The sequence below is a fragment of the Tinamus guttatus genome, unplaced genomic scaffold (genome assembly GCF_059628265.1).
Source record: "Tinamus guttatus ecotype Peru unplaced genomic scaffold, ASM5962826v1 Tinamus_guttatus_pri_ptg000115l, whole genome shotgun sequence".
NCBI lineage: Eukaryota > Metazoa > Chordata > Aves > Tinamiformes > Tinamidae > Tinamus > Tinamus guttatus.
In genome coordinates this window covers 11,742,965-11,756,824 of record NW_028288649.1, presented here as the reverse complement: position 1 = coordinate 11,756,824, position 13,860 = coordinate 11,742,965, and the positions used below count along the sequence as shown (strand labels likewise).

At 37.1% G+C, this 13,860-nt stretch overlaps 1 protein-coding gene across 1 annotated transcript in view; it reads left to right on the top strand.

Annotated features, from left to right (window-relative positions):
- The window catches only part of CHN2 (chimerin 2), a 148,799-nt gene that overhangs the window by 52,125 nt on the left and 82,814 nt on the right, over positions 1-13,860 (top strand). The window contains exon 2 of the mRNA XM_088521196.1: positions 6,466-6,504. Coding sequence (XP_088377322.1) covers positions 6,466-6,504 — 39 coding nt within the window. The remainder of the gene's footprint in view (positions 1-6,465; positions 6,505-13,860) is intronic.

Sequence of the window (13,860 nt, the reverse complement as noted above, 5' to 3'; positions counted from 1 at the left end):
TCACCAATTGCAGAACATGGCACTTTTTCATCTTTTGGTCTACAAATTTCGCTATGGTTTGAAATAATTAAAATCTCTTGTGATCTTTTGGAGAGCAATTCGCCTAGTGATTCATATTTGGTCAGTTAATACTTGATAACTTTTCTAATTATTAGAGTTACATATTTACATAATCTTTCATCTGCATCAAACAAAATTACTAGTGGAACTGTCTACCTTTATATTAGTGAGAAATTAAAGCTTTGAAAATGAAGCAAGAGCAAGAGTGAGCAAAATCTAGAAGGATTCTGGTTGGCAGAAGGGACAAAAAAAGCTAAATTTACAGAAGTAGTTTATAATCATAAGTTTGTTGTAGGCGAATGCAAAAGATACAAAATAGCTGGTTTTTTATATTGTACATATTAAAGGCTTGTAGTATCAGCCTAATTACTATGCAAGATCATGTTCCACTCTTTTATGAGCATTTTTTCAGGTTTTAAATTACAGATTATCACTGATTTTTTAAGAGTACACTGCAGAAAGCACCCAAAATCTGAATTAATTTATTAATTAAAAACTATGCTGCAAATAATCAATTCAATAATTTCTATTTCTATGCCTTGTACTGAAAGTTGAAGTGTCTCATTAAAATAAAAATTGAAGTATGTTTCCATATTTGAGTTGCCTGTGTACTATTAGTAAAGAGAAATTTCAGCAGTAAAACTGTCATATACTGCCTTCTGTATAGGCAATATACATTTCTGAATGAAACATTAAACAGAGTTTATGACACACTGAGCTATTTCAACAGCTACATCACTAATTATTAACTGTGTAGAGAATTAATTTTGCTCTTCAAAGGCACGCTGGATTTTTAGGAGTCACAGGTTCTCATTTGACAGTATAATTATTTACAAGGTAAATAACAAAGAAGAATGCTCTATCTCAAAGTATTTAATTAAAAATTCTCTTTCTCATGCTTGTGGGGACAGTTACTGTTTTTAATATGAGCAAGTAAAACACCTAAATGAATATGCCAAATGAAAAGCAAACATAGAAGAAAGTTGACTTGTACAGAATTACTGAAATGTGTGATAGTTGTGTATACATGTATATTAATTGGTGATAAAGAGAGGGTAAAAAAAATGAAAGTAGCCATTCGCCATCTTCCATTTGAGCCGTTAGCGGTACAGATAAGATGGGAAAAAACGAAGTTCAGTAATTGGTGAGTGTTAAGCACACAGTGAAAATTAAATAATGCTGTAATGATTTATGTGTTGAAAAAGAGCTGGCCCTTTCAAAGAAGTTCCTTTATTATTCTTTTGCTTTCATCTCCATCCCCATTCTAGTCTTCTGTATCATATTATACTGTTTATTAGAGGAATAATAAAAGAAAAAAGTGCATGTCCCTAAAGAGTAAAAATACCGTTGATATCAAAGCCTTTTATTCAAAAGTTATATCTCATCCATATACACATAATTATTTATATAAAAATAAGAAAAATGTATCTAATATTGTACAATAATGTTTTGAAAACAAAGACATAAAACCACAAGTGCTGTACATAGTAGAACTGCATAATCTTTTTTATTATTTTAATACCTTTTGTATATTTTCCTTAACAACTATTGGACCTGAAAATAACAATAGAAAATGAAAAAAAACTCAGTCATTAGAGTTGTTCATCTGGTGAATCATTTATCTGCACACTGCTAATAAGCTGGTGGTTTGCTGGTCGGTTCTTCCTCATCATGGATTTAAAATTAGTCATTACTGGAAGGGAAGTCTGTAGTTCAAACAATGATGGCAGAAAGTCCAGGCTGAGACAGCGCTTCCAGGGCGAAGTGCAGTTTGTTTTTATAATGCTATACTGAGGCCAAAGGCAAAAAAAAATATTTTCCTCCTCTTTTCTACTGCCTATGAGGAACCCAGCAGCAAGTTTCATTGAGCAGGCTGTCTTGCTACTGTGCAGCTTAAATATTTACTACTCTAGGAATCATTAATGCTTTTTACAATATCTATTACTGGCCATGGCATATAGCTGCAGTGCAGAAGTATGTTGCTCCTCCTCTTAGAATTAGAAATGCCCCTTGCAAATCAGAAATACTTAATGGTGTGACATAATTTCCGATTTTCCTTGTAAAAGAGAGTTTTATTCTTGCCAGTGCATTATCAGTCCAAATAGTCAAAGGTTTAGCCTGATGGTTATTATATTAAATCTGCCTTAGCTTGGCCAGTCCTGGTGCTAGTAATACCAAGACTCAAATGTTGACATTAAATCACATCGTCATAAAGTACAAGGAGGTAGTAAAAAGGCGGTTCGTCCTAAGTACTGTGCACCATTGCAATGTCTTTTCCAACAACATCCAAAAAGATGGTCTGTGGTTTATTTTGATATAGAGCCAGGCAGGCTGAAAAATGAAGTCCATCAATAAGTTTACTTCCTGCATCATTAATATAAGCCTCTTTTTTTTTTCAGAAATTGTTTAAAAATAATTTTATTAACCATTTGCCAAGCATCGCTTGTTGAAACAGTCCTTTATCTTAGATTTCTTTGCATAAATTTACTTTTAATCTTCTTGCTTAAAGTTTTGCCAACTTTTCAGTAGTCATTTTATAGTTGTCGTTCTGCTTTTATTCAGCTCCTATATTACTGCAGCAATCTTGTGAAAAAAAGTCATTCTTCGGATGCTTTTCATCCTCTTTCTACTCTGTGAAGAGTAAAGCAAATTAAGTGAAGAGCCGATCAGCTTTTCCTTATTGCGACTTTCCAATTCTCTAGGATCACATTTTCTACAGTATCTTTGTCCATCCTTTATGACTATACTAGTGTGCAGTGAGAAACAGCTGTGCAGCTGAAATATTCCCCAAGAGTCAGCATTCAGCATTCATTTTGTCTTTCTGCTTAACATTTGACCAACTTCTAGTCATATTCTTAGCTCTGACAAGTATTCATCTTCTAAATAGTTGTATTTCAGACTTTTGATAGATAATATGGTCCCTAATATTCCTCATGCCAGTCCCTTATTTTTTTTCCAGCGCCACTCTTTCCAGTTTGGGAGTGGAATGAGCATTTGTTAGGTTTTCTGGTTTTGCTAGTCTCTTCTGATAAAGTACAGGTAAGACTTGAAGCAACCCAACCAGGCATGACCTCCTGGACGTGATGTAATTCTTTCACAGGGAGGCTCTCTGACCTCAGACAGGTGGGTTGTAGCTGGCCCTGTAACATTTTGTGGTACTGATACTCATTCGTTTTCCCTATTTCTTTCGTAGGACTGCTTTCAATCTTATCTTTACTGGTTCATTTCTTGGGTTTAGACAAGATATCGCTGTTGAAAGTATGAACCCTTTGAGCAGTTGGAGAGATCCTGTTTTATCACCTAAGAATATGCCAGTGAGAGTTTTCTTCGCATGCTGCCTATCACAGTTGTGATAAACATTATAAGCAAAGTTCATGTTAAGATAATTTAGTGGGAGATCAACATGGGGCACTTCTCACTGGTTCCAAGTTGAATTTATTTATTTATCCAGTGATTGATTTTTGTCAAACAGCCAGCTAAGTCACACAAGAGGTTTTGGTCCTTACTGAGATCCCTACTGTGAACAGAAGAGAAGAGAGAAGTTGTGACAGGGTTGAGCCGACCACCCAAACTACTATTGGCAACTTCTGTACCCTAGTGATCCCGCTGTACTAAGCTTGGTGACAGAGTGTGATAGACAACTTTAATAGTTTACCGACCTTACAGTAGAAGAGGAATAATATATATATGTATACATAAAAGAAGTAGAATAAAGAATACAACAAGAGGCAAATAGTAGTAATCCAGTGCACTTGGATAGTATTCATCTCATTTAATCCCTGTCTTGTGAACAGCTGAAATTTAGTATAAACTAGTCATGGCGGATGAGAGTCCAAAGTCCTGTTTGCAGACAAGGAGAAAAGCTGGTGTATTTTTGTGGTTATTGAGTCACAGTAGTTGCTACCCTGTGGCTAGTTTCCACGCTGGTAGCCACATAGAATGGCACCCCCATTCTTACCTGGGCTCTGTCTGTGAGGGAGCCACTGCCTGTCTTCTGCAACAGGGGCATGAAGTCCATGTCTCAACTCCATTAGATGTTTCTTTGATCCATAAGTATCACCTCTGTCTCTGGATTGAATTTAAAGGAATTACTCTTTGTTTCCCTACAAATGTATGTCAGCAGATGTCATTCACAGTAGCTTGATGATAACCAACAGTAATAATAAAACCTGTGGATAGTTTTTTCCGTGACTTAAGAACACAGTATCAACTGAAAGGATCACACAGCATATTGCTGTACCTTGTAAGAGAAAAGATGGAACTGGTGACCCTTGTTTTTCTACTGATTGTGCTGCTCATAAGAATTATTTAATGTATTGAGTCTTTCCTGAGTTGACAGATTAACCATGACAAATCTAACATAATCAAGAGTTTTTGTTTTATGACTATCTCCAAGATGATTGCTCTGTACCTAGACTGTTTCCGTACCATCAGTCCATCTAAAGCTAATGAAGCAGTTTATGGCCCCTTACAGATGAACTTTCATTGTTCGATTTACTTTGCTTTTCTAATTAATTTGGATGACTATTACAACAGTGTAAACTCAAGTTTTTCCTTGTTTTTTTCTGTTATTAGCCTTTTCTGGAGTCAGAAGTATAGATAAATTTATTTGTGTTATCTCAATGTTTATCTTACTGGAAAAATATATTTAATTTAACAAGCGAATCAGAAATTCTGTTGCAGTATTACAGAAGTATCACAAAATAATTTAATACATCATGTTACTGTGCTGTGATGAACTATATGGAAAGCAACAGATGTATAGAAGAAACCGAGTAATATATTATCATTATAATGAGAGAGGGAAAAAAAATTAGCTTGCTCCTGCATGAATAAATTTCGCTGGTCTCATGAATAGCTTCAGATAATTTAAAATAATCCTTTTGCATAATGAACTTGCAAGCTAATTACTCCTGGATTGCCACAGTATGGTGTAACTCTGTTAGTCTGAGAGCACTTTAAAATTTTGGCAAAATTGTGAAGTGGATTTAGATGAAACTGCAGTTGAATGGGTTTCCCAATCAATATATTTGCAAAATGTTACAGAATATTATTACAGGCAGCAACTGTGATAATTGCTAGGTTTTATCCTTCTTTAAAACAATGTAGTTAAAAGTGGCAGATGGTAGCTAATGATTAACATTCTTAGTAAACAAAATTTTGCATGGATATATTTAAAGTGGTTGCATGTATATAAATAGACAGTGAGCATGAGCTATGCAACTATAATTGAATTTTATTAGCATAACTTAAGTAGAAGTTTAGTAAACACCAAACACCTTAATTAACTTGAACAGTATTAGGAGGTTAATGATACACCCACTATAAGTGACTCTTCCAAGTGTTTGGCAACAAGGTAGTCTAGAGCCAAACTAAGACATGATTCCCCACCCTTTCCAGCAGTATGGCAGCTGGTTTGTAGCTCTGCATTTCACTCCTAAAGGTCAAGCTTGACCTTTGCTGGGATTTCTGGGTTCTGGTTGAAGCAACAGCTTTTCCTGCAGCAGGAAATCGATCTTGAGGCTTGCAGGCTCAGGTACTCGATAAGGCAAGAGGTGCTTGCCTGCCTTCCAGAGAGCTTTTATGCTCATGGCTCTTAATATACCGTGGATTTTTGTTTTGGTTTGGTTTGTTATGTTATTCTCCAGCTCAGGCCATACAAATTTACACCTTTCAAGCTCAGAAGCTTGAGTCTCTTTGCCAGCAGTTTACCAGAAGTAACTGCATAACCCTTGTGCTATGCAAATATATCAACTCCTTTTGTGCTCCTTCACTTGACACATACAACAGTTGTCATCTGTTTCCAATTGCAGTTTTTCCAGTCTTTCCTTTCTCTAACCTTTTGTTATTATTTTTGCTGATGCAGTTTCTGTGAAATATGCAAATTGCAAATTATTGTCAGTTCAAGACATGTAACTGAATGTTGTTGTGGGAACTGTCAGATCTGTATATCAGAGCCCAGTCTGAGCTGTGCATCTTTTTAGCTAAGGCATATATTATTCATTAATGCTTTTGAAATCATAATGGAGGGGTTAGAAGCCTGATTGCAAATCAGTTGTGATTTGTCTGTTTATCCTGCAAATAAAATAAATAATTCTGTCTGTGTTTATTCTAGTTAATTACTGTAAGAATTCTGGTGAGGTAAGAAACTTTATGCAAATTGGTAAGAAATGAATTCCTGTTGTATTTGATTAATTTGGAAAAAACACTTTGGCTCCACAAGTGGTGAAATTTATATGCTTGTCTTCCATAGAAGACTGTTTTGTAAATGAACTAGCATTTCTCTTGGGAAAGAAATGTACATTTTGCTGACAAGCTGCGGTCTCTCAACAGAATATGCATGCTGCCAATTTGACTTGGTGACCAAGTGACTGATTTCTTTCCCCCTTTTCCTTTCTATTTTAGATGCTGAAGAATACCAGCCTCCAATATGGAAATCATACTGTGAGTATGCCTGACACTCAAATAATTTTATGACCTTACCAGGGTTTCCTTTTTTGGCCTTTTCCTTTTCTTTATTAAAAAAAAAAAGAAAAGAAAAGAAAAAAAAAAAGACATAAATATACAAGGTATTTGTAGAAACTGCTGTATGGGCCAACAGCAAAAACTGATGTTTTCTGGTTCTGTGAAGAGCAAGCACATGGGACAGACTCTCTGGGTCCCTTTTGTAATGGACAGATCCTGGGTTTCATATTTTTGATCCTTAGCACTATAAGCTGATTTTGAAGTGGTAGTTTACAAGTTTGAGACATCATTATCAGCTCTTTGAACACTCCTGTCTGCCCTTAGAAAAATGATTTACATAGACTGTAGTGCAGAAATGAATATTTGATGCTTTTTTTGCTTTGTTCCAAACACGTTTTCCAATAAAATAGCCCTGATCTAAGAAAAAACTTTGGCTTTTAAAACCCTTATTAAAAGTTGCCTGTGCATTTTATCTTTTCATATTAAACCTTTACTGAAACTCTAATGAAATTGTAGCTTTGTTTCCCTTTTTTTTTCAGATACAGAATTATCCTAAGCAAAAGTTATCCCTTTTATAATGGCAACTTCAAATTATGTACAGAACTACCAAGACAGGGATCACAGTAGTTACATGCATGTACATGTACCATATTAAAGACCTGAGTAAACTTGTTGATTTCACTTATATGCACATAAAACTACCCTTGCAGACTTTAAAAGCACTGTCTATATGCTATATGCCAAAATTAAAGCACACTATTGAATTGCAAAATTTGTTTCTCAGAAGAGAGGCTTATGTTTTTTTTCGCTGCAATATTTTGTATATGTAAGAGAAACCTCCTTAAAAATCAGAAGGATTATAATGATTTTAATTGGACCATTGCAGTGTACATTGCTGATACAAGAAGTAGATACATTAAGAGGTTTTTTTTTAGAAGAGAAATATGGCCTTTTCAAAATCAATGGAATACTCCCATTGAGTCTGATGGGACAAGAGTTTCAAATGGCATGATACCTCTTTTTGCAATAAGGAAATTTTTATTTAAAAATTCAAAGAATAAATGCCCATCTTTGCGTACCTTCTAGTCCACACACTGGTGCAACAGTTACATGCAGTGGAAAAAGTTTGATTCTGTTTGCCTGATTGCTTACTTATACTCCAGGAAAACATTAAAAAATAAGAAAGGAGAATGATCTAATAGAATATGAATACATAATTTCCCATTCAGATGAATGTAGGATGCCAGTTTTGTGGCAATGGCAAAGTCATGGCCTGAGCATCTGAACTCCATGCATGAGTGACCTTGGAAAAAATTGCACAGTTCCAAAATGCAGATAGTAGTTTAAGATTACAGAGATTTACTGCTGAGACTGCTTAGCCATAGACATATGTTTTTCATTGCAATATTGGGTAAAAACTGCTTCTTTCGCCTGTCACAAAAATCCCACTCTGGAAAAATAATTATGGAAATTATTTCCAGTGTTGTATTAGTCCATCATGCAAACTAATGCTGTTTCTTATCACAGTTTTAATTTAGTGTTTTTTTTTATTTTATTTTATTTTATTTTATTTTATTTTATTTTATTTTATTTTATTTTATTTTATTTTACTATGATTTGTGCATTTTAGCTAATTTGCATTTTCTTATGCTAATAAAATACTTTGCATGCAGTTTTCATTTCCTTTTTAAGTCTCATATAAATTTATGTGCACTACAGTGTCTTTTATTGGCACAGTAACTAAGAGCTTCAATCCTCTAGCTTCTCCACAAAGGCAGATTTTCCTGTTTATGCAGGCAAAGTATTCAAATACACACTGCTCTGCATATCCATGGGCAAAGCTGAACAAAGTGGAGCAGCTTCCTTGCTCTTTGGCATAATTTCTAAGCTTGTTTTAGATGTATTTCAAATCACAGTTATGTTGAACTTCTCCAGAAAAGATCAATAGTTCTGTTTAGGAAGAGTTGTTAGAAGGCACATATTTTTCAGAGATTACCAGGATTTTCAGACATTTTTGTCAGTCCTGGGAGATGGAGGGAAACAGAAACAGCAAGAATAATTTAATATTGCCAGCAAAGGACCTGGAAAAAAAGTTGGAAAGCAACTAGGAACCAGCAGTCCCTTAGTAATGGATTTGACTATATTCCTATCTATCTCAGTTACAGATACATAAATAAATATCCAACAACAGGTTTCCTTTTTGTAATCTGTTGCATGTCAGAAATATTGTATGAAATAATAATATTTTGCCTTTTTACCATCACTGAAATGGAAACAAAGGAAGGTAAGTCTCACAGAAATGTTGTTTGCAGGGGCCTCTGGGGTTATCTAGTCCAACATTCCATGTGCAGTCTGACTGTTCTCAGCTATCACTGGCTTTATCAGCTCTATCTTCCTGGATCTTGGACACCTCCAGGAATCCTGCCAGCACTCTGGAAAAGCTGCCCCAGCATGGTCCTGCCCTCTTAGTGAGGAGACAGGAATCTCATCTACTTCTTGATGCGTGTAGACAAGTTGTTGGGCTGCTGAAATATGTCTGGCTTCCAACTGCAGAGCACACGTGTGTGTGAGTTTTGAGGAGATGTGAAGTCCTTATTTATCGCTTCTTAGCATGAGGAAGATTGACCTGAGTATGTTAAATGTCAGGGCTGTTTTAATGGGTGTTTTTAATTATTTGAGATCAGTGTGATGGTGTGAAGGACAGCAAAGTGGCAGGGCGCAAAATACTGGTTAATGCCATGGTCCAGCTCTATACAAAGTATCCTGCCTTCTGCAGCAAAAAATCAGCACAAAGTATGAGTCTCGTATCTATCATAAATTAAGGTTTTCTTTCTTCCATGTGCTTGGGCTAAGCATATGAGTAATCTCACGGCAGGGTGGGAGAGCGCGGATCATTCAAGTTAGGTATATGCAAAAATTATTGACTGAGTTGAGACCAAAGAGCTAAAACTAAGGCACTCCGGTGAAGCATTTGCTGACAGAAGGCAGTGTGTCTTTTTGCTGCCTTGTAAAAGCAATGATAGGAATTTTTCCTCTCCACTGGAGCATAACTGAACAGAAATCATAGATGAGTTAAAATAGGAACTTGGAGTTGCCAGCACATTGCAGAATGAAAGAAGTATGAAGAAATGGGTGATAGTCCTTCTTCCCTGGCAGAAGAGGAGGAAGTGAAGGCTTTCGCATGTCACTGCTTTGTTACTCACATAGAACAGTTTTCATAATTAGATAGTTCTTTCTAAAATGTATTGTAGAATTTTCCCTTATTCATTCCACCAGACAAGTCTCACTCTCTTGCTGGAACAAAAGACGAGATACATATTTTAGCTAGTTACTTTACATCTCAAAGAAGCATTTCTCTAGAAATTAGGTAATCATGTAAAGTTTTGGTAGCTTTAGTAAGCTCTCAAATTGCTTATGCTGCTATGAATGCTGGCAGCCTGTTTGATTTATGAAACTTTCAAAGATAGTCAAAGAGGTAACTAAAAGGTGTTGAGGTGTTGGGTTTTCCTAGTGCACTGTTGCATTTTAGTCAGATATTAAGTCTGTGTTACTACTGTGTGTTGCAGCTCCATTTGGACCAAACTGCCAGTATAATGCAGTTCTCAAAGCAGTAATAGTACATCTCCTTTTCTTATGCAGTTGACGCAAAATAATAATGCACCATTTTGTTCAAAGTCTCATATTTTTTATGATCAAAGCGAGTTTGTCTCTGAACTGTCCAAAAGTCCTCAAAGTTGAGTCAGACTGGGTCAGATGTCACTGCTTACAACTGTATTAAATAAGCCATTTTTTCTATTATTTCAGTCAACTCTATCCCTATAAATAGGATTCAGTATTAAAGTATTCAAAAAGGAGGGGGAGGAAGGAAATGGGGCAGAAAGGTGCAGTTTGTTTGTCACCATTTGAGCACGTAAGGAAGGGATGTGTTTTCTGTCGCTGCCGGGGTCTCGGCCAGGGCGGTGAGCACTGGCACTCCTTAAGAAGTATGTAATGAAATCAGGCAGAGCTGCGGGACGTTCAGCACTTCTCAAAATGAGGTCACTTAATGAGGTGCCTGGGCTCATGGGAACTTAGCTTTAGGGCACACTTATTCTCAAGTCACCTTAGCTGTTAATATTCACTTGTATTCTTACCTCATCTGCTGGCTTTTGTGCACCAGTCATTTGAAACAGAAACAGGGTAGAGCTTTCTTAGAAAATAACATCTTTTGTGTCTTTTCCTAATTTTTTTCTTATTTGGCCTTTCACTGTTTTTTATCTACTCTGCTCTTGCCGCCTGTCTTTCCTGAGTATTCCTGGCAGGTGGGTGCCTGCCTGTCCCTTCTTTGCTGTTTCTTTCTCACTGGATTGCTGGGCTTCCCTTACTCTCATGCTGGTGATGGTTCTCAACCCTTTTTATCTGCTCCTCATCTGCCTCTCCCTCAGTCGAACTGTTTGGCATCTCTCTCCAGTATTTCCACTGGGTTGTCGTTCTGTCAATTTAAACTTAATATGGTATAATCTGAATTCTTTATCTTTCCCATGAAACCATTTCCCATTCATGTTTTCTGTGATTAACACCATTCACAAGCTCAGTCATGCTTGTTACTTGGGGCCATTTTCTCATCCTGCACATTTAAAGCAGCATGTAAATCGTTGCTATTATTTATTCTTATAGTAATAATCTTATTACATTCTGCTCTGATGTATTTCTAAATGATATCTCTTTCTCTATGCAGATTATCGTGCAGATTAATTACCCATGCCTCTCTGAAAATGACAGCAACCTTTTCCAGTCTGTTCAAAACATGATTGTTAAGATGATTTGTCTTTCTTGTCATTCTTTGTGAATCCCTTCACTGATTCATCCTATCAACATCCAGCCTTTTGTGCGGGCTTTCAAGTCTTTCGTATATCTGCCCTTTCCTATTAGTCATTCCCTCCTTTGTTTTGTGACATGCTGATTTCTTTCCCCACCCTTGCTTCTCCAGTGATATCAGCCTCAGTCATCCTTTTGGCTTTTTCCAGGAGTTCTTTACTTTCCTCATTTCTTACATGTTTCAAGGTTACAAGATAGGTTTCATCTATGTTCTTCACACAACTTATTTTACACCACAGCCAATAGGTTTACCTTACAAACAGCTTTATTGACTTAATTTTGCTCAGTCAGTTAATAACAGTTTTGATAATTGAATATAGGATTTTCATCAATAATTATTCTTTCTTAATTATTTAACTGAATGTTTAGGGAAAATAGAACTTTCATTTTACATGATGAGGAAGCAGTCATATTTTTGCAATATATTGCTTCCTTAGCGATCCTTTTCCCTAGTGGACAGGTATGAGGGGGAGAAAAAAGTTGCTCTTTTCCTCTTGAATAAGTTTAATATTAAGTATGAACTACTTCCTAAATCAGCAGTCATACTATTTCGAATAGTCAAATATGGGCAGCTTAAAAGCGTGATGTTTGGCTTCAGAATAATCATTTTTTTCAAACATGGTCTCTGATTTCTGAACTGGAGTTTTCGTGCATGACTAGGTGCAGCAGCTAGTCCTGGACACTGTTTTCAGATGTGTGAAGGACAAGAAGATGGTTGAGAAGGGGAAATTGTGCTTAACTAACCTGACAGTCTTCTGTGAAGAGATGACTGGCTTGGTAGATAAGAGGAGAGTAGTGGATGCTATTACCTTGACTTTAGTAAGGCTTTTGACGCTGTCTCTCATAAAAGCCTCATAGATGAGCTGATGGAGTGTAGACTAAATAGGCGGTCAATGAGGTGAATTGAAAACTAGTTGAATTGCCACACTCAGAGAGTCATGATCAGTAGCATGAAGTCCAACTGGAGAGCAGTCACTAGTGGTGTCCCCAAGGACCAATACTGGGTTCAATATTGTCTAACAACTTCATTAATGACCTGGATGATGAGACAGAATGCACCTTCAGCAAGATGATACAGAGCTGGGAGGAATGACCGACACCCCAGATGGCTATGCTACTACTCAGAGGAAGCTTGAGAGCAAGCTGGAGGAGGAGCCTCATAAAGTGCCAAGACCTGCCCTTGGGCAGAAATAACCCCTTGCACAAGTACAGACTGGGAGATAACTAGCTGGAGAGCAGCTTTGCAGAGAAGGCCATAGTGGTCTTGGTGGACAACAAGTTGAACATAGACCAGCAGTGCACCCTCATGACAAAGAAGGCCAACAACCCTCTTTAGGAAGAAGCAGTGCGTTAGGAAGACTGTTGCCAGCACGTTGAAGGAAGTGATCCTTCCACTCTACTCAGTATGGGTGGAGCCACATCTGGAGTGCTGGGTCCAGGTCTGGGCTCCCCTGGATAAAAACCTACAGGAAAACTGTTAGGGATACTCAAGACATTTAATCAGAAAAGTCAAAGTGAAGCTTTTGAATCTTACTCTGTTAAACTATGCAAAAGAGTAAGAAATACTACTGGTTATCTTGTGTAAAAGTGGTGGGAGGTCTGGCACTGCTGGATGAGTTAGATTATCTTAGTAAATATTCAGAGCTGGATCACATTTTTTGTGCATTAAAGCTAATATGGAATATAGGAAATCATGAACTGTCTTGCTGTGTCCCTTTTATGGACTGGGGATGGAGATGGGGTTGGTATAAGGAGAGGATATGGTTTTATTCACTTCGAGATTAGCAGAGAACATGGCCCTCCAAAACTTTTCATATTCCTTGAGTAACGAACTTGTAGGTGAGCCCAGGACTTCCATGCTCTTCAAGGTCATTGCAGCTGCCATTGACCCCATTTAAAGCGAACGTGAGCAAGGTAACAGAAGGTGCCGAAGGGTCATCCCTGCCATTTCTGTTCCTTTTCTGCAGCAGGAACTCTGGGATTTATCAAACCTGCGGACCTTTATTTCTCCTCCTTCTTTTCCCCGCGTAATCTACCACCATTCAGGGCTTCGCAAACATTGTCAAGAGCTCTGTCCTGGAAACTTGGGCTTTTAGAAAAAAGCATAGGACACAACAGTCTTTTCAAATTCAAGAAGATCAGCATGCAGAGGGCCTTTCTCTAGGGAAACAATCCAAACCTTCGGGATTTTTCCTGGAGTTAAGGAGAGACAGTCTGTCTGCATTGGAATTGATTACTGTCATTGTCTGTCAACTTCCTCTCCTGACTTTTGAGTGGAAAGGAAGGAAAGGATCTCATTAAATACATGAAGGGAAGAGGCTAGGGGCCAGAGTTCAGCAACTGCATCTAGCCTCAGATTTCTCTTCTGGAGCTCTAGGAAGATATGAAAAATTGATCCAAGGCTATTTGAATATGGTATAATTACTCTAAAAGCAATGATTGCTTGCTCATAAATAATTACCAGCACAACTTAAAAAA